A 20,441-nucleotide genomic window follows, 5' to 3' on the forward strand; every position below is an offset into this window, starting at 1 on the left:
GGCACGTTAGCGAGAGCTGGACTGGCAGTGGAATAGCCGGCCCTCTAACAGTGCTCCAGCACGGAATGCAGGCATCCCAAGCGGCAGCTTAGCCCCCTGCACTACAGTGTCCCTCCCTCAGTGAATGTTTATTGAGCAACTACTGTTTGCCCAGTGCTTGTCTAGATGCTAACCATCCTGTGGGAAACAAAACACACCAAGACTCCGCCAGAGATGTTTAGGTAACTTGCCTGGGAACACGGAATGTGGATCCAAATCCTTCTGACGGGTGCACTGTATTACTATTTCTATCTTAAGCAGGAAAAATGAGGCATAGATAATTATCTCGACTCAGCCTCTTAGCAAATGGGTGGCACTGCTTGCGCGGACTTGTTCCACCACATCTGCTTGCCAGCATTTGTTTTTGTGCCCGTGTCTTCCAGCCCTTTCCTGCAGGGACTCTTTACACCCCGTCTGGAGCCAAGTCTTCCACTTACACAGCCCTCTCCCCTACTTAAGGACGCAGGGCATCTGGTCGATTCTTCCGTCCACTCCCACTCACATTGGTCCCCTACCCTATGAGTGGTGCTGTACAGAAGCACTGTGAATTTCTTCCACCTTAAAATTAACTTCATGTGATCGTATTTTCCCCAACTACTCATCCCTTGCCAGCTACCCCTCCATTTTTTCTGATCTCTTTTTGCAGCAAACTCCTCCCACTCAAGTGTTTATTGAACAAATGCAGAATGAACAGAATGTTTAGCATAAAGATAAGCAAATTCAAATAGTCAGAGGACTTGTTACAAAAAAAAAAAAAAAAGGGCAAAAGCTGGTTCTGGGTTTCTCCAAAAGGCAGAATATAATCAGTATGATATTTGTACAAATAGTTTCAATTCCCCAATATAGCTGACATCACACTTTCTTATCTTTTGACAGGAGACGTAAATCTTTTAGAAATCTGGGTATCTAAAGAAGTTGAATTGTTACAACACATCTGCTGCCGCCAGCCGCGATGCGCTCAGACCATCGGAGACACATTTATCGTCAGCAGTCTCCCTGGTTAAAGAAGTGCTCTTGGAGTTGGCGTTGAGGCACAGAGCCACCTCTTAGGACAACTGCCTCCCGTCCTGGAGCGCCTGTCAAGTCCCAGCGAGTCCCCGCAGCTTCCTGCAATGTCACCGAAAGGCAAGGCATCATGGACCCAAGGACTTAGGGTTCCTGGCTTTGGCCCGGCCTAGCCCCATCTGTTGTGGGCTTTGGGGGAGTAAACTAGTAGATGGAAGATCTCAAACGCTCTCTCTCTCTGTGACTGCTTTTACAGATAAAGAAGTGAGAGAGAGGGGGAGAATATGGCAATGCATTGACATTTTTACTTTATTTATCAGTATACAGAATTCTGAAGGTGGAAATTTGACCCAGACTGTTCAACTTGTTTTTAAATAGAACACATAGCTGACAGTCAGTCATTGGGGATTAGAGGAACCAGAGCAGGCTCCAACATGGGGAAAGAGAACTGGTTATGAGGAAAAATAATGCAATAATCCTCGGGTGTTACCATTCTGTGACAGAATAAGTTTGACTTTATTTTTTTAAAGGTGTATTTATTTATCCGAAAGGCAAGAGGTTGGAACTCCATCTGGATCTCCCACACGGTGGCAGGGGCCTGAGTACTTGGGCCATCACAGGCTGCTTTGCCAGGCACATCAGCAGGGAGCTGGATCAGAAGCGGAGCAGCCAGGACTCAAACCAGGGCTGTCACAGGATGCTGGTGTTGCAGGCAAAGACTTATCTTCCATCTGATGGTTCACTCCCCAAATGGCCACAAAGGCCAGAGCTGGGCGGGTCCAAAGCCAGGAGCCTCTTCTGGGTCTCCTACATGGGTGCAGGGGCCCAAGGACTTGGGCCATCTTCTGTTGCTCTCCCATTGCTTCCCCAGGTGCATTAGCAGGGAGCTGGATCAGAAGTGGAGCAGCTGGGACTCAAACTGGCACCCATATGGGATGGCGGCGTTGCAGGCGGAGGCTTTACCTGCTATACCACAGTGCCAGCCCCAGAAATTTTGTAGTTATTCATGTCACCAGGGAGCAGATACAAGGCTAGAAGGAGACCACGTCCTGAGAGTGTAACAATTCCTCCTGAAGCCTTCAGGTTTTGAGTTCCAAGTTCCTGCACTGTTCCAGAAACACTGAAGCTGGAGGTACTTCCCAACATCAGGATCCTTGGCATCTTTGCTTCCAAGCCCCACTGTCAGAGCTTTCCAAAGATCAGAATCCCCGAGTTTTCTCTTTAGTTCATTCCACTCAAATGATTGTGCCATTACTGCACCAAAGCAGCTCTTGTCAGGGCCCCCGGTGACCTCTCCATTGCTAAATGCAGCCCTCACTTCTCGGCCTCTGCCAGGTCTCTCAGTAGAATGCCAGTTGCTCAGGCACTCTGCTCGTTTCTTCTTTGACGCCCTGGACAGGCCCCTCACTGCTGCTCCTGCTCCTGCTCTGACTTCCTAGGGGGGCAGTGTCCCAGAGCTTCCGTGAATCGCATTCCTTCTATGTCTGCATTGGTGAGCTCTCACCCAGTTTCAGGCATTAAAGGCTCGTTACAGACTGACATCTGCCCAACACACACACACACACACACAGGGAGCTTGAACAAGTTTGTGGAAATGGAATTAAAAGGTAAGAGTTTTGGGGTTGGCAATGTGGCATGACAGGTTAAGCCATACCCTGCAACCAGTCCCATATGGGCATCGATTCAAGTCCTGGCTGCTCCTCTTTTTTTTTTTTTCCAAAGTCAGAGTTACACAGAGAGAGAAGGAGAGGCAGAGAGAGAGAGAGAGAGAGAGAGAGAGAGAGAGAGGTCTTCCATCTGCTGGTTCACTCCCCAGTTGGCCACAATGGCCGGAGCTGCGCCAATCTGAAGCCAGGAGCCAGGAACTTCCTCCAGGTCTCCCACGCAGGTGCAGGGGCTCAAGAACTTGGGCCATCCTCCACTGCTTTCCCAGGCCATAGCAGAGAGCTGGATTGGAAGTGGTGCAGCTGGGACTTGAACCAGCACCTATATGGGATGCCTGCACTGCACTTTACCCATTATGCCACAGCGCTGGCCCCCTGGCTGCTCCTCTCTTTTTCCCATGTGGGTGCAGGGCCCAAGGACTTGGGCCATCCTCTACTGCCTTCCCAGGCCATAGCAGAGAGCTGGCCTGGAAGAGGGGCAACCGGGACAGAATCCGGCGCCCCAACCAGGACTAGAACCTGGTGTGCCGGCGCCGCAGGCAGAGGATTAGCCTATTGAGCCGCGGCGCCGGCCTGCTCCTCTTTTGATCCAGTTCCCTGAAAATGCACCTGGGAGAGAAGCAGCAGATGACACAGTCCTTGGACCCCTGCACGCAGGTGGGAAACTCGGATGAAACTCCTTGTTCCTGGCTTCAGCCTGACCCAGCCCCGACCATTGAGACCATCTGGGGAGTGAACCAGCAGATGGAAGACCTCTCTGTCTTCCCCTTCTGTAACTCTGCCTTTCAAATAAATAAAATATAACTTAAAAAAAGAGATAAGGAGCTTTTTGGTGCAAAAAAAATGTTAAATCCATAGTCACTGATTATGTGCAATTTACATTAATTTTTTAAAGACACTCTCCACTGTGTGTGTGTGTGCACATATATTCCATATATTATGGGAAGGCCATTTAGAGGGGGCCAGCGTCATGGCATAGCTGGTAAAGCCACCACCTGCAGTGCCGCCAGCATCCCATGTGGGCTCTGGTTCCTGTCCTGGCTGTTCCACTTCCGATCCAGCTCCTGCTGATGGCCATCAGAGGATGGACCAAGTGTTTGGGTCCCTGCCACCCACGTGGGAGACCTGGCTGAAGCTCCTGGCTCCTGGCTTTGGCCTGGCCATCAGGGCCACTTGGGAAGCAAACCACCCTCTGTATCTCTCTTTCAAATAAACAAATCTTTTTTAAAAAAGAAAGGACAGGCCAGCGCTGTGGCTTAACAGGCTAATCCTCCACCTTGCAGCGCCGGCACACCGGGTTCTAGTCCTGGTTGGGGTGCCGGATTCTATCCCGGTTGCCCCTCTTCCAGGCCAGCTCTCTGCTATGGCCCGGGAAGGCAGTGGAGGATGGCCCAAGTCCTTGGGCCCTGCACCCGCATGGGAGACCAGGAGAAGCACCTGGCTCCTGCCTTTGGATCAGCGTGGTGCCCTGGCCGCAGCGGCCATTGGAGGGTGAACCAATGGCAAAAAGGAAGACCTTCTCTCTGTCTCTCTCACTATCCACTCTGCCTGTAAAAAAAAAAAAAAAAAAAAAAAAAAAAAGACATATATAAAAATACGTATCTTCAGAACATCATCCAAAACTCAAGACCTATATATTCAACAGACCACTTAATATCTCCATTTGATTATCTAAAATACATCTGAAACTGCACATGCCCAAACTGAAGTCCTACTGCTCCCCCGTGAAGCTGTTCTATCCAGTCTGTCCTGGAAGGCAACTCTATTTTATTTCTTCTTCTTTTTTTTTTTTTTTTAAATATTTATTTATTTACTTGAAAGACAGAGTAACAGAGAGGGAAAGAAAGGGAGAGGAAGAGATTTTCCATCATTGGTTCACACCCCACATGGCCATGGCTGGACCAGAGAGAAGCCAAGAGCCAGGAACTCCATCTGGGTCTCCCACGTGGGTGGCAGGGGCCCAAGCACTTGGGCCATCCTCCGCTGTTTTCCCTGGGTCATTAGTAGGGAACTTTGTTGGAAGCTGAGCACCTGGGACTCTGGGATACCAGTGTCACAGGTGGAAGCCTAACCTGCTATACTATAACACTGGCCCCTGAAACTTTCCAGTTGTCCAGGTCAAAAAACAACCCATCAGAAAGTTCTCCTGTTTACTTTCAAAATATATCCAGGGGGCCGGCTATGGTGTAGTGGGTAAAGCCGCAGCCTGCAGTGCCAGCATCCCATATGGGCACCAGTTCGAGTCCCAGCTGTTCCACTCCCAATCCAGCTCTCTGCTGTGGCCTGGGAAAGCTGAAGAAGATGGCCCAGGTCCTTGGGCCCCTGCACCCATGTGGGAGAACCAGAAGCTCCTGGCTTCAGGGTCGTGGCAAAGGCGTGGTCTTCCAGTTCACAAATCTGATCAATTTTAACCTGTATGCCTCCCTGCTACATTTTCCCCTCAGAGACTCCAGACCTTAATCTTTTTCTTTCTTTCTTCTTTTTTTTTTTTTTGGACAGGCAGAGTGGACAGTGAGAGAGAGACAGAGAGAAAGGTCTTCCTTTTGCCGTTGGTTCACCCTCCAGTGGCCGCTGCGGCCAGGGCACCACGCTGATCCAAAGGCAGGAGCCAGGTGCTTCTCCTTGGTCTCCCATGGGGTGCAGGGCCCAAGCACTTGGGCCATCCTCCACTGCCTTCCTGGGCCACAGCAGAGAGCTGGCCTGGAAGAGGGGCAACCGGGACAGAATCCGGCGCCCCGACCGGGACTAGAACCCGGTGTGCCGGCACCACAAGGTGGAGGATTAGGCTAGTGAGCCCCGGCACCAGCCCAGACCTTAATCTTAAGGGGATGTTGATGAGCTCCAGTCTCCATCTTCTGTAGCTACTTCCTGCTGATTAGGGGAGCAGACCCTGCCTGTTCTCGGTCTGGAAGTCTCTGCCCATCTCATCTAATGAGTTCCCTTCACGAGCTGGATCTCTTTCAGTCACCGGCATCCTCAGTGTCTCCTGCATGGTCATCAGTATTCTCAGAAGCTGCTGGGTTATTTTAGATATAAATGAAGGTCCATTGTCACTCTGGAGTGACCATGGGAGTCCAAAGTGTGGCACGATGTCTCTCAACACAGCTTTAAACACCTCGTGTGCTTTCCCCATTCGGGTCAGAAAGGCCTCTATCCATCCTGTAAAAGTATCAATAAAGACTAGAAGGTACCATAATTGCTTGTTGGGAGTATGTTGGTAAAATCAACCTGCCAATCTTCAGCTATGTTCCCTCCTCTGCACAGGAGTCAACAAGGCAGGTGGCCTTACGTGGGGAGGGTTATTCTGCAAACATAGAGGCCACGAGCGAGTCATTTCCTTTATGACCGTATTTAGTCCCTTTCCTCCAAACGCTCAGGAGACCAGTTGTACTAAGGAATCTCTTCCCAAGTGGGTAGTTGTGTATCTCCTTTATTATTTTCCATTGAGTGGCCACTGGTAGCATAATTCTGTGATTTAGCATCCACCATCCATTTGTACAGCCTCGCTGTTGGGCCCATTCATTCTCAGGCTCCGTACAGTGCGGTTCCTTAACCACTTCCACAGACTGAGGTATAAGGGCCCTTTCCAAACTTTCCTGTGTAGCTGCTCTATCTGCTAACGCATTTCCCTGGTTAACATAATTATCTCCCTTCTGATGTCCCTTGCAGTGGATGACGGCCACTTCTAAAGGCTCCAGTACTGCCTGAAGTAGAGCTGTTATTTCTTTTCCACATTAACAGGGGAACTCTTTGCAGTCAGCAAGCCCCTCTCTTTCCAGATTGCTGCGTGTGCATGTAACACAAGGAAAGCATATTTGCGATCTGTATCTATATTAACTTGCTAACCTTTTCCCACTTGTAAAGCCCTAGTCAATGCAATAAGCTGTGCCTTTGGGCTAAAGCATTGTGTGGTCGTGCTTCGGCTTCTGTTGTCTGACTCCTTCCTCCATGTAGCTGCTGCCATCAGTAACCCATTCGGCATCTGGCTTTTCCAGGGGCTCAGCTCGTAGGTCTGGCCCGCTAGAGCACACCTGCCTACTTCAGCAGTACAGACAAGGGTTGAGAGCCCGGAGTATTTTTCACTTTTATTCTGTGTTTCCGTCTTTCTAAGAAGCGTGTTGCAGGCTGCAGGGGTTCGTCCTTGAACTGCAGCACTTCGGAAGCGCTCACAACCCACTCTCCGAGCGCTCTGCCTCCGGGGGAGAGAACTGCTACAGCGTGTGGGAGTACTCCCTGCTGCCACACATTTCCAAGGACTTCCCCTATTACGTTTCCAGGAGAGTTCATTTATTTTTACCAGGAAAAGGTTATATTTGTTAAATTCTTCCTATGCCAGAACCTGGCAATGAAAAGCAGTCCCTTTCTGGAGCAATGGATGGAATTTCTGGTATTTCTTTCTATTGTCTAGAAAAGCCACACACAAATTTCCCCACAAGCCCAAAATAAACAAACCCAAAGGCGGAAGACAGAGGGGCCAAGCACACACCACTTCTACCCTGCACTGGGGTGAGGAGCAGGACACAATCCGAGGTTTTGGTTAACAGCCACCTTCTTTTAAAGGAACACAAATGTGTTTCAAATGAACTCAGATACCTCATTTGTAGAACACAGAGTAACTACAGGAACAACGAACTGGCTCTTCTGGAACTCAGTCCTCTCAGGCCTGACAAACCCAAAAGAGATGAAGGACTGCGTTAGGCAAAGCCTCTGCAGCCTGGGGCAGACCACGACATCCTAGGGACTCAAAAGCTGCTTATTTGGACACGGCCCTCTGCATAGCTAAGTTCACCTGTTCAGCAATCTTTGGGCTTTTTGGCTTAGGAAGCTGGAAGATGTTTTGAGCTAGTGTTGGCAGCGGACGTTAGTTGTTACCCCGGATTTCTGTTCAACTGGTTTGCTCTGTGTGCCATTTGTCATCAGGGAGGGGTCAGCAGTGCGCACCTCTCCAAAAACTAGGATCGACACCATTTGTGTTCAAAAAAGGGTGGGCTTTTTGTGCTGAAGGTTACGTGGATCTATGCGTTTAAAAAGCAAAAACAAACCATGGGTTAGAATTGTTTACACAGATCCTTTTAGTCTATAAATAAGTTCTGGGCAATCATTCTCTTGAATTTCAACTGTCCTAACGAGGGGCTTACATTTTTTGCCTGTATTAATAACACAGCCTAAGTTCTCAGTAAAACTTACAGTATCATATTGTTTCATTCTGGAGTTACAGGCAAAAAAATAAACAGCATTAAAGAAATGCCATGTTTTGCTTTCAGGGTTGAGAAACGGATCGGAAGGTGTTTCCTTACTGTCTCCAGGCAGACCTGGGTCTTTAGTGGGGGTTTTGTGGGTCGACCGAAGCGAGGGGCTAGCCTAGCCTCCAGGTCCACCTTGGCCCTCGGCATTTACACTTTTGTGTCTAATCTGCGATTCCTGCAGGGTCATCTGGAGCTGCTACAGACCTTGAACTCAAGCCAACCTCCAAGCCGAGGCGCAGCGGGCAGGAGGACCGGTGACAGGGCCGGCATCTGTGTGTGTCTGAACTGCCCATTAATGAAGCAAGTCTTAAAAGCAAAAAACAATACCAGGTTTCATTAGTTCTACTGCCAAAAAAAAATTTTTTTTTTAAAAAAAGAGATTTACAGAGCCTTGGGCATAAACACTTAAAAGCTCTATGCAGTGTTCTTAGTTACAATGTAGCCAAAAATGAGCAACCTAAAATCTTCTGTTTTTCACTTGGAAACCATCACATCCTACGGGTTCCCTCCTCACCGGTATTTTTGACCGGTTCAGCCTGTCATTACCGGCTTTGCCGACCCCTTTCATTACCAGAAGAGGTAACAACGCCCCAGTGAAGCTACACGGTAAGAAAAAAACAAAAACAAAAACCGAAGGCAGCCGAGACAGGAAGGGCTGGCTCCTCGGTGAACTCAGGCGGCCGGGAAGAAAATAAACCCATCAACATCTCCCCTAAACGCGAGGCTGCGAGACAAACTTAGCAACGATGCTTCGGAGTTTCCTGGCTTTGTGGATCCGAGCCTCGCCGTTCGCACGGAAGCACCGGGACTCGCGTTTAACGGTTTCCCTTGCAACCAGAAAGACAACAATAGCTCTGGCCCGACCTGACCCGACGCGAGGAGGCTCGGCGTGGACTTTACTGAGTTACTGGTTGCATCCCGAGGGCAGGGGAAGAGAGCGGACGGTGTTCCCGGGCACACGAACCAGGCCAGGATCGGCTGTGCACGCTCGCGGGCTGCACAAGGTTATCTGGAACAGCCGCGCGTGCTCGGAGCGGGGCCAATGCACGGCGACCTCCGCTCGCCCACGCCGGCCAGCACAAAGGAGGGACAACACCTTTTTTTTTTTAAAGCAGCCGAGCTCCGGGCTCCGTCGCCGCCCGGAAGGGCACGCGCGGCGCCATCAGGGCTCGGGGCGCCACCCACAGCTTCCCACGGCGCGGTTCCGAGCTCCCCCTGCGCTAGGGTGCGGCGAGGACGCCCACTTCCCACGGGCGGGGAGGGGCGCTCGTGGACGCCGGGGCTGCCCGGCGGCCGAGCCGCGCGTGCCGGGGACCCGCAGGCCAAGAACAAAGGCGACGCGGCCGCCCGGCGCGGGGACGCGCGCGCCCCTCCCCCTCCCCGCCGCGCGAAATGGCGGCCGCGCCACAAAATGGCAGCCGGCGAGGCGGGGGGCGAGGCGAGCGTCCGCCCCGGGACCCCCGGCGGCCGCGCCTTTGCGCTCCCGTCCGCGAGGCTTTTCACTCAGAGACCCGAGCGGCGTGCGCCCCTCGGGCGACCCCCGCCCAGGGCGCCCCAGCGCTGCGGGCTCCGCGCCCGCGCGCAGCTCGACCCAGTGAAGACGGGGCCGGGGGGCTCGGCGGGCCGCCGCCATTCGCGAGGGAAGCCAGGGAAAGGCGTTCTACACCGCCTCCACCCGTGCTCGGCCGCCACGCTGCGTCCTGGCGCACCGAGCCCACGCGGAGGGCAGCGAGGAGCCGGGCCCGCGCGCGCGGCTCCACAGGGCGGATGTCGGCTTTCGTTCCACCTGCAAACTCGCAGTGAGCGCGCTAGGCTCCCATCGCTCCCGGCCCTCTCCGCTCCGCTCGTCGCGAGGCCGCCCCGGGCTGGGCACAGGCCGAGGACGGTGCGGCCCCCGAGCCGGGCCCCCCAGCGGGAGGGTCTCGGCCAGGGCGTCGCGGCTGGAAGCACGGCGCCCGCGATGCGCTTTGGAGTTCTCGCCGGCTTTCACAAACGGTGGTTTCCCTGCGCGCCCCATCCCCCAGCTTTCCTGTGGCTCCGTCTTTCCAGAAACTTCGTGGGGAAACTCAGCAAAAAAACCAGACAGGCTCTGCCACCCCCTCCCTCCCAGCGCATGCGCGGTGGGCGGGGCGGGGCGGGCCGCTTGGCGCGGGCGCGCGTCAGTGGGAGAGTGGGGGGTGCGCGCGCGTTCGCCGAGGGAAGGCGGGTCTCTCTCACAATGAAGGGAACAGGTTCCCCCATCCCCCAACGTCCCGTGGTCGCGCAAGCGCGTTGGGGGCACTCCCTTGGCCTTTGAGCCCACGGGGAAGGCGTAGGCCGCGAGCAGTCACTCCGCGCGCATGCGTGGTGGGCCGCCTCGGCTCTGCCGCACCCCTTGTAGCGTATCTGAGGTGAAGTGGTCCTGGGTAGCCGGCTTGTGTCGTACCCACTGTTTTCCCCATTCCCACTCGTGGAGACCCAGCCCCTCGAGAGATTTTGCGTCTGTGCCACGGGTTTGCTGGGGACTGGTCGTCTCTGTGCCGAGGGGCCGAACCGTGTGTCTCGCCGGCCGCCCGGCACTCCCGCGCCATGTTGGGAACGGCTCCTGACGGTCCGGTGACGGGAGTGCGGGTGGAGCCGGCTCAGCGTGGAACAGCCCCGGCCGGAAGACCGGGAGGGGCCCGGGCCGTCGGCCGCCGCCTGGACTTCACTCAGTTTAAAATAAATAAATAAAGAGGTGGCTGCGGGCGGCCTGGGCGCCGGCCGCGGGTGTGGACAGGGCCTGGGCCGGCAGCCCCCTGCGCCGGCCGCGGGTGTGGACAGGGCCTGGGCCGGCAGCCCCCTGCGCCGGCCGCGGGTGTGGACAGGGCCTGGGCGGGCAGCCCCCTGCGCCGGCCGCGGGTGTGGACAGGGCCTGGGCCGGCAGCCCCCTGCGCCGGGCGCGGGTGTGGACAGGGCCTGGGCCGGCAGCCCCCGGCGCCCTGTGCGGAGTTGGGGTTGGATAGTGGTGACCACGGTGACCACGTTGGCTCGCTCTTCCGTGCCCTTTTCTTTAGGAATGTGGGGGAAATTGCTGCCGGGGGTTGTGGGTTCTTAAAAATAAGAAAAAAACAAAAAAAGGCCTCTCGTCCCGCACGCAGCCCCGTGTTTGGAACCCGGCAGGACCGCCGGGCGCCCTCTGCACGGGCCTCCCCACAGCCGCTGTCCCCGCCCTGGCACGCTTGGGCGTGCGCGGCCTCCGAGGGCTCCGGCTGCCCTGCGGCCCTGCCGGCGGCGGCAGGTGCACGGCCGGCCGAGGCGGCCCGAGGTCAGGCCTGGGCGGAGCCTCCGGGCGGCTCTGCGGCCGCGGGGAAGTTTCTCTGCGGTGGGAATTCTGAGTTGGGGCCAGATTCCCAGCAGGCGCTCTTGATAAATAAAAACTGGAGAGCACGCATCATACTTCTCTCTCGGCTAACAGTGCTGTGATTTGAAGCTGGGAAATGTGCAGGTGTGGCAGAATTTCTGATACTGATTCTGTCTTGGCATAAATTATGGTTCTTCGAGGCTTTACCATCGGAGCCGTGGTAAGGATAACGCTGCTAATAAGGGGAACCAAATAGCCATAATAACAAAGTCCTTGCATACTAATAATTAGGATCCCTTGGGAACGAATATTAAGAGGAGCAACATGTTTAAGTTGAGAACTATGAGGGACAAAATTATCTTGGTTTAAAGCCACTTTTGGGTAATTTTTTATATAAAAGGTGTGTATTTGTGCATTTATATCATGTGGAGTGGAGGAACACACGCTCACTTTATTGTTTTTATTTTTTTTTTAAGATTTATTTATTTGAAAGGCAGAGTTACAGAGATACAGAGGTGGAGAGAGAGAGAGAGAGAGGTGTCTTCCATTCCCCCAAATGGCTGCAATAGCCAGAGCTGGGCCAGGCCATAGCCAGGAGCCAGGAGCCTCCTCTGGGCCCCTGACACAGGTGCAGGGGCCCAAGCACTTGGGCCATCCTCCACTGCCTTCCCGGGCCACAGCAGAGAGCTGGCCTGGAAGAGGGGCAACCGGGACAGAATCCGGCGCCCCAACCGGGACTAGAACCTGGTGTGCCGGCGCCGCAAGGCAGAGGATTAGCCTGTTAAGCCACGGCGCTGGCCTACAGTACAGTCTTATTACTATTACTGGGCCTGTTTTAGTTCCTAAAAAACTATTTTAAGTTATTCTAGCATCTTCAAAGAAAGTTGTCTCTCATTTCAGCCAAAGCATTTTCCAAATATAGGTGGATGGTTGCCAAGACTTTTGTACTATATGGCATGAAAAAAATTCTGTCTATATCTCCTCTGTGAAAGTACTGGAATTTAACTTAAAAAATTCTTTAAGTTATTTGAAAAGCAGAGAGATGCAGACATATCTTCCACCCACTGTTCATTCACCGCATGCCCACCACAGCTGGGCCTCTGTCGGGTGGAAGGCAGGCAGAACACGCGCAGGAGTCTCCAGCCTGCAGCCCGGTCTGCGTGGAGGGAACCACCGGCCGTCACCTGGTGCGAGTTAGCAGGAAGCTGGCAAGGAGAGCGGAGCCAGGACTGGAGCCCGGGCACTCGGATCCAGGGTGGGCATCCCAGGCAGCTTTCCACTGTGCACTAAATGCCCACCCCGCCCCTAAATATGATATTTTTAATGAAGAATTATTTATTTTAAGGGCAGAGTGAAACAGAGAGAGAGAGAGCGAGACAGAGCGAGAGCTCTTCCATCTGCTGGTTCACTCCCCAAATGGCCACAATGGCCAGGGCTGGGCCAGGCGGAAGCCAAGAGCTTCATGGATGAAGCATAATTTTTATGAAGCATAATCTTTATTCTTTACATTCTGCTTCCTGATATTTTAAGTCCCAGTCTCCTAGATCTGGGTGTTTTTTACAAATATATATCACATTTGGTGAAGAGGTTAAATTAAAAATTTTTTTTTAAATTTTATTTTTTATTTATTTATTTTTAAATTTTAAATTATGAATTAGTTTCTAACAGATTCAATGTGTTTTGTAGAAGTTTCTTTTTTTAAAATAGGGGTTGGCAATAGGGTCTGAAAAGATTGATATGAAATCTCTGAATTAACAGAGTAATAATAACCTTTCATTTACATAGGCTCTATTAACATACATGTTAATTTGATATAGTAAATTGTTAACATTTCAGAGAACCCTTAACTAAAGTTACCTGGAAGCTGATTACCAAGTCATTTTTAAATAACTTTTTTCTCTTTTTATTTATTTATTTATATTTTTTATTTGAAAGGCACAGTTACAGAGAAACAGAGAAATCTTTTATCTGCTGGTTCATTTCCCAGATGGCCATGGGTAGGCCAGGCCTAAGCTAGGAGCCAGGAGCCCTCTTCGGGTCTCCCACACGTGTGCAGGGGCCCAAAGACTTAGGCCATCTTCTGTCATACACAGGCCATTAGTTGGGAGCTGGAATGGAAGTGGAGCATGCAGGAAAAGTTCAGAAAGTATATAAGAATACAATTTTTAAAAAAATTTCAAATTCTACCATATAGACATTAACCATGATGATTAACATTTACAAATATCCTCTCAGTAGATTTTCCATTCAATTTCACAAATTTTCCTAAACTGTATTAATAATTTTAAATATTAGAAATGTTAGCAGTATTTTTTCCATAGAAAAAGTTACTTTCAGCAACTTTCTATGGATAAGGAATGTAGAAACTTAAGAATTGATTTCAATCATTTAGTTTTCTTAGTTAAACACAGCTTGCTAAAAGTAGGATCAATATAAGTGTGTTAGTAGACTGGCCTCTCATTATTTTAGCTTCAGAAATAGGAAGATGTCAAGCATTCTTTGATAATAATATAATGGATCTCATCTGCTTTATTTTCTGTTATTTTGAAAAAAAATCCTGATTGTAACAACAACAGTTTGTTAGTACTGTCAAGTCATTGGGGCTTTCTTTGGTCATTTAGAGCTAGTTAATATGTTTTTATATGATGCCTTTTTAAGAAATGCTTATATCGTAAGTGTATGTTTTCATGTGAAACAATTTTAAAGCTTGGGGCCAGGGTCTTGTTGCCTCTGTTCTCTTGTTCAAATGGCGGCATTAATTGATCTGCTCTAGTGGCTGGGTGAGCATTCAGAGCCCGAGTCTGAGGCTTAGCTGCTTTCCCCATCTGAGCTCCCATCACGCATGACTGAACTCTTGGGGCATGTCTAGCATACGAAATACAGCAGCTCCTCACAGTGTGAAAAAAGACCTGATTAAAAACAAATCTATTTAATTCCCCTCTGCAAATGGCTTTGCTTTCATGTCACCTTCTTGAATTATCTTTAATACACAAGTGAGGAAATTCACTTCACCATCCATTTATCATAGATAAATCACAACCTCCTTTTGATCTTTTTCAATGAGCATCCATTATTGTTAAGATAAATAACAAATCATCCAGGAATAACAGAATGGGTTGTCTTTCTATTGAAAACATACAAAGATACATGCTAATGAAGAAATTCTGCCCCCGTAAATATTTGTAAAAAGAACAAAATGGAGAACAGCTTTCCCAGCTTTCCCTGATGCGTTGCCAGCAAAAATGAAAAGCACTGAGAAGATCAAACATTTGACTTGGGGCTGCGCAAAGGGCACGTACTTATCAGCTTTGTTATCATTAAGAGCTTTTGCAATAGAAAAGGTCAGAAAAAAATTTGTAAGGAACTGCATACTTCACAGGTAGCCACTGCATATGGATTTGAAATGGCTACAGGACCTGGCTGTAGTCATGAAAACGTTATGAGTTGATATCGCTGTGTTCCTAACTTCAAGTGACGCCCACTTTTGATATTAGTGTGAAATTAACTCTCAATTTAATTTTATTCATGATTTTTATATGGTGTGTAATTTCCAAACACTTTCACATACAAGTATATTATCTCGTTTGTTATTTCTAACAATTTTATTGAGTAAACTGTATTTTATACTCATTTTGCAGAAAAGGAAATTGAGATTTGAATTGATTTGCCTATGCCATATAACTGATGATGAAATTGGAACTGTAATTTTTGACTACTAATCCATTACTCTCTAATGCTTCTCATTCATACCATCATCAGTGTTTTTTTGGTAGCTCTCAAAATTCAAGATCAAGTAGTGTTTGTTATGCTGAGAAAATCTGTAAGGAACATGGACATTACATTTAACTCAGAGATATTTATAGAATTGGGGAATATTTCTTTCTCAATCAATGCTCATTTTAACCCAGCATGTGAACTATTTTTCCTTCAAATTAATTTAATTGAAATTAGAGAATTTTTTTTGGCACCATGGGAGCACATTAAAAATGTGAACAGAAAACAGTTGTGTTTAAATCATTAAATTTTGTTTAGGTTGATGTCTGTTGACATTTTGTAAACTGAGAATTCTCTTTTGAGAAGTATATTTATATTTAAAAAAGAAAAAACAATCAAGCTGGAGGAAAGTGCTGGTTAAGATGCTCGTGTCCATATCAGAGCAGATGGGTTCCATCCCTCGCTCTGGCTATGGATTCCATCTTCCTGAGAGTTCAGACCCTGGGAGGCAGAGGTGATGACTCCAGTCCCGAGTTCTGCCTCGCACATGGGAAACCTCTGTGAGCCCCCTGCTCCTGGCTTCAGCCCTGGGCAATGCTGTCATCTGAAGAAGAAACCAGCATATCACAGCTTTCTCTGTCTCTCAAATTAAAAAAAAAGAAAAACTAAATTAAATAATTCTTGCTTTTTTGGTGCCACTAATTCTGAAAACAGGTATTTTGATGAAACTAACACTTAAAGAAAACTGAATATGAAGTGCTGTAAAATGATGTTTAATGGAATTATGCTTGCCTTCAAATTGTTAGGAGTGTGTCAGTTGTTTGATCATTTTCTTTTTCTTTTTTTTTTTTTTTTTTTGACAGGCAGAGTGGATAGTGAGAGAGAGAGACAGAGAGAAAGGTCTTCCTTTTTGCCGTTGGTTCACCCTCCAATGGCCGCCGCGGTAGGCGCGCTGCAGCCGGCGCACCGCGCTGTTCCGATGGCAGGAGCCAGGTGCTTCTCCTGGTCTCCCATGGGGTGCAGGGCCCAAACACGTGGGCCATCCTCCACTGCACTCCCTGGCCACAGCAGAGAGCTGGCCTGGAAGAGGGGCAACCGGGACAGGATCGGTGCCCCGACCGGGACTAGAACCCGGTGTGCCGGCGCCGCAAGGCGGAGGATTAGCCTACTGAGCCGCGGCGCCGGCCAGTTGTTTGATAATTTTCTGGCAAAATGTATCTTTATTTGATATTTCCCTAAGGGTTTTAGGAAGAACTTTAAACTTTCCTTACCAATTTGTTAGTAATCTTCCACCACAGTGTCTCCTTTGCTACTCCCCTGATGGTGAGGGGCTTTAAAGTATTTGTAAACAACTTTACCCATCTCACACTGAATTAGCAAAATTAAGTGTCTGCTTTTTACATGGGAAAACGGCACTGCTGTACCAAAGCCTACAGGTAATCTAGAACTCACTTTTCTTTTTTCTTTTTAGTTGGCAAACATGATGCTTTTTATTTTCACTTAATGTCTATGGAGAAATATAATAGAAGTATAATAAGTATATCTTTTTTAAGATTTATTTATTTATTATTTGAAAGTCAGAGTTATATAGAGAGAGGAGAGGCAGAGGGAGAGAGAGAGAGGTCTTCCATCTGCTGGTCCACTCCCCAGTTGGCCACAATGGCTGGAGCTGTGCCGATCCAGGAGCCTCCTCTGGGTCTCCTATGCGGGTTCAGGGGCCCCAAGGGCTTGGGCCATCTATACTGCTTTCCCAGGCCATAGCAGAGAGCTATTGAGCTGCAGCGCCGGCCTCCTGTCTTGTTTTAAATGAGTAATTCACATTATACTTTAAAAAGTGCCTCAAACTGCGGGTGCTTGTGTTGACATTTATGCTTCATGGTAAAATGCGTGTCAGTTCAGTGCTTACTAACTGCAGCCACATACAGTCCATGAGTTTAGCTAGTAGGGTGCTGGCCCAGCTCTCCTGATGTGATACACGTGTAACAGAGACATGGCCACCTGTAGATGGCCAAGCCTACAACTTCTTTTTTAAAGATTTAAAAAATTTTATTTGAAAATCAGTTACAGAGAAAGAGAGGCAGAGGCAGACAGAGATCTTGCATCTGCTTGTTAACTCCCCAGATGGCAAGAGTTGGGCCAGGCTGAAACCAGGAGCCAGGAGCCTCCTGTGGATCTCCCACATGGGTGCAGGGGCCCAAGCACTTGGGCCGTTTTCTGCTGCTTTCCCAGGCACATTAACAGGGAGCTGGATCAGAAGTGGAGCAGCTGGGCCTGGAACTGATACCCACATGGATGCTGGCCTTGCAGGCGGTGGCCTAACCTGCTGCGCCACAATTCCAGCCCCTCCAATCCTACATCTTAGTGGAGATTGATTAGCTTTTTTTTTTTTTTTTTTAAATTTTAAACTTGTTTGAAACCTGCCCAGTGCTATATATCAGACTATAGCACCGTGAGGCCGGCTTCAGTATCACCTTCCCTGCTTGTACGACCACCACCAGCAGCATTCCGGGGACGGGAGGGCTGTTCTGTTTTCACTTTCACTGAGGAATCCATCCCTCATGTTTGCAAAAACAAAAATTTCCACTTAATTTTGAGTGATTTGCACGAAGACAAGATCAACCTCCACACTGACACTACATAACTATATTATGAATCAGCGCCACTATTTTTGTTTACAAGTAACAACAGTGCATTTCCTGTCTCCAACTTCTTTGGCTTCTGTTGTTGCTACTAATTTAAGTTCTTAAAAAGGGAAAAAGTGGAGCACTGGAATAGAAAATGTAAAATAAGCCAGGAAAGTAGCAGAGAAATTAAATTACCTTGCTCAAAATCCGGGCATTTTAGGAGTGACTTGTCTAAAATCAGTTTAATGGAAAAATATCAGCCAAGGTGGTGAAAACTGGTCACCGTGTCTGTAGCTCGCTTGGCCTCCTGGGTCTATGAGAGGAAGAGAGGAGAGAGCCTTTCAGTTGGTTAGAGCCACTGAGATCAGGTTTGTTAAGTACAGTGTCGACCGTCAAACCAAACAGGAGAGTTTTAGGTTTTATATCCTGACTCCGTCATTAGGAAACTTCGACCCAGGTGAGGAAACCAGTAAAAACAACTTGGCACTTTAGCATTCGTGGCCAAAAGCCAGAGACCCCAGCTATCAGTGCCATTGGTTACGGTGACAAGTTTTCCAACTCAGAGTCCTGTAGTTTGACAGTGTGTTGGCTGGTATTTAGGGTGATAATGAGAGCACACATCTAAAACGTAGCCTGAACCCCAGGCACCACATCGCTGCTATTATTATTTTCTAGGATTCATTTATTTGAAAGGCAGAGTTACAGAGAGGGGAAGAGGTGGTGATCTCCTTTGGCTGATTCACTCCCTAAATGGCCTCATGGCCAGGGTGGGCCAGCCCCGGAGTCTGGCGCTTCATCAGGGTCTCCCACGGGGCTGCAGGGTCCGAGCACCTGGGCCAGAGTCTGGCGCTTCATCAGGGTCTCCCACTGGGGTGCAGGGTCCGAGCACCTGGGCCATCTTTCACTGCTTTCCCGGGCGCGTTAGCAGGGAGCTGGGCGGGAAGCGGAGCAGCCAGGGGTGTCCCAGCGACTTAACCCACTGCACCACCCGCCAGCCCCCTCTGAGTTCTAAGGATGAAAAATGGAGAAGGAAATCCGAGTTGCAGACTGCTCGTGACTCCGTCTTTCTGGGTTTTCCGGGCCGGGTAGGCTCGTCGCCTTCCTAAAAAACTCGACTGCAGCTTCCAGAAGCCCCCGGCCCGCGAGGGCTGCAGGTCCGATCCTTTCCGGCGCATAAATAAGGAATGACGGTGACCCCTCTGAGGGGAACAGTTTGAGGGCGCCTGTCGGTTGCAGTCCCTGTGTGCCGTGACGATGGCCAAGAGCATCTCGCACAAGGACCTGCGAGATCCTACACACTAAAGTTGTGTAACGCTGCAAGCCACTCTTCCTGGGAGCCGTGAGAAGGGCGGCCTCGCTCCGACCACCTGCCCCAGCAGGGCCCGCAAAGGCCGGACTCCAGCCCTCTCTGTCTGCTCCCCTAGCGCTGTGCCTAGGACCCCGGCCCCGACCGCTGCGCGCCGCCCCGGGGACCCGACCGAGCGCCAGGCGGCGGCGGCGGCCCCGCCCCGCGGCGGCTCCGCGCCTGCGCACGGGGCCCCGCGCGAGCGTTCCTGCCCGGCCCACGTTCCTCCCGCCCCGCCCGGCCCGCGCGCCTGCGCGCCGGCTGGGAGGAACGCGGTGTCGCGGCCTCGCGGGTGGGCGGACGCGCGCGCGCCCGCGGCGAGGGGGAGGCGGCCAGGCGGCGGGAGGCGGGCCGCGCGCGCCGGTGGGAAGCGTCCGGCTGCCACAGCGCCAGCTCCGTCGTAGTCGCTGCCGCCCGGGTCCCGCTCGCCCCTCCTCCCGCTCCCCCCGCCCGCCGCCGCCCGGGCGCATGAGCCGCCGGAGCGCGAGGGTCGGCTTCGGGTGTGTGGTGGCGGCAGAGCGGAGCTGCGAGGCCCGAGAGTCAGAACCTGGGGGAGAGGGATGGTCTCTGCACGGGGGGGAGCCGGAGGAGCCGCCGCCGCTGCCGACGCCCCCCGCCGCAGCCGCCGCCGCCGCCGCCCCGGCGCCCGCCTCCCGGCGCTGACGGCCTCGTACGAAGCCGGCGAGGGGGAGCCAGCAGCAGCGGTCGCCGGCACGCCGCCCAGCATGGTCCGGGAAACCAGGCACCTCTGGGTGGGCAACTTACCGGAGAACGTGCGGGAAGAGAAGATCATCGAGCATTTCAAACGGTGAGTGACGCGAGGCCCCGGGCCGCGCCGCTGCCGGCCCCTCCCGGTGCGCGGGGTCGCTGAGGGGCGACCCCGGCCGCAGACCCGCGAGGCGACCCCGCCGGCCGCTCGGCCTCCGCGCCGCCGGCTGCCCGGGGGTGCCCTCGGCGGGGGCGCGTCCCTGCGCCCGGGCCCGCCGCTCGTGTAGACCGCGGGCCGGGCCGACGGCGCCGGCTCCCCGGCTTCGAGAACCAGGTGGCGGGGCGCCACGCCGGGCTGTGGGCTCCCCCGGGCTCCCCGCGTGCGGGTGCGGGTGCAGCCGCCGGCTCTCTTTGTGCAGCGCCTGCGTGCGGGGCTGACAGGCCCGGGGCGGCCCGCCGTGTGCGCCTCCGGCCGCGCAGCGAGCCGGGGAGATGACGGGGCGGCCCTGTCCGTGAGTCAGCCTGGGAAAAGTGGGCCGAGCCGCTCCGCGGACGACACGGAAGCAGCGGCCGCTGGGCGCCGCCGCCTCGTCCGTGGAGGAGCCCTGCCGCTGTTACTGGGCATTAAATCCTCGCCGCTGGGGCGCGCGTGTGCGCGTGTCCGCGTGTGAAAAGGCGCCGGCGATGGAGAGGCCATTGAGGAGCGGGCGGCGCGCGCCTCCCGGCCGCCCCGCGTCTGCGGCGCCGGGCGCGGGCGAGGCGGCCGCAGGGGAG

The 20,441-nt window shown here is 51.9% G+C and overlaps 1 protein-coding gene and 1 long non-coding RNA gene across 4 annotated transcripts in view; one reads left to right on the forward strand and one right to left on the reverse strand.

Moving 5' to 3' along the window:
• Positions 1–13,164: 13,164 nt before the first annotated feature.
• Positions 13,165–19,827, reverse strand: LOC133759459 (uncharacterized). 3 transcript variants are annotated; one of them, XR_009865897.1, is made up of 3 exons: positions 19,725–19,827; positions 17,810–17,927; positions 13,165–13,384 (listed from the first exon to the last, which is right to left on the reverse strand). It is a non-coding gene; the product is annotated as an uncharacterized LOC133759459 (long non-coding RNA). The 3 variants fall into 3 exon arrangements; XR_009865896.1 differs by lacking the exon at positions 13,165–13,384 and adding an exon at positions 13,411–15,594; XR_009865895.1 differs by lacking the exon at positions 13,165–13,384 and adding an exon at positions 13,411–15,632.
• The window catches only part of SPEN (spen family transcriptional repressor), a 98,062-nt gene continuing 97,231 nt past the window's right edge, over positions 19,611–20,441 (forward strand). The window contains exon 1 of the mRNA XM_062190482.1: positions 19,611–19,767. Within this exon, the coding sequence (XP_062046466.1) occupies positions 19,685–19,767 (83 nt within the window). The 5' untranslated portion in view covers positions 19,611–19,684. The remainder of the gene's footprint in view (positions 19,768–20,441) is intronic.

The sequence above is a fragment of the Lepus europaeus genome, chromosome 5, assembly GCF_033115175.1.
Source record: "Lepus europaeus isolate LE1 chromosome 5, mLepTim1.pri, whole genome shotgun sequence".
Taxonomy (NCBI): domain Eukaryota; kingdom Metazoa; phylum Chordata; class Mammalia; order Lagomorpha; family Leporidae; genus Lepus; species Lepus europaeus.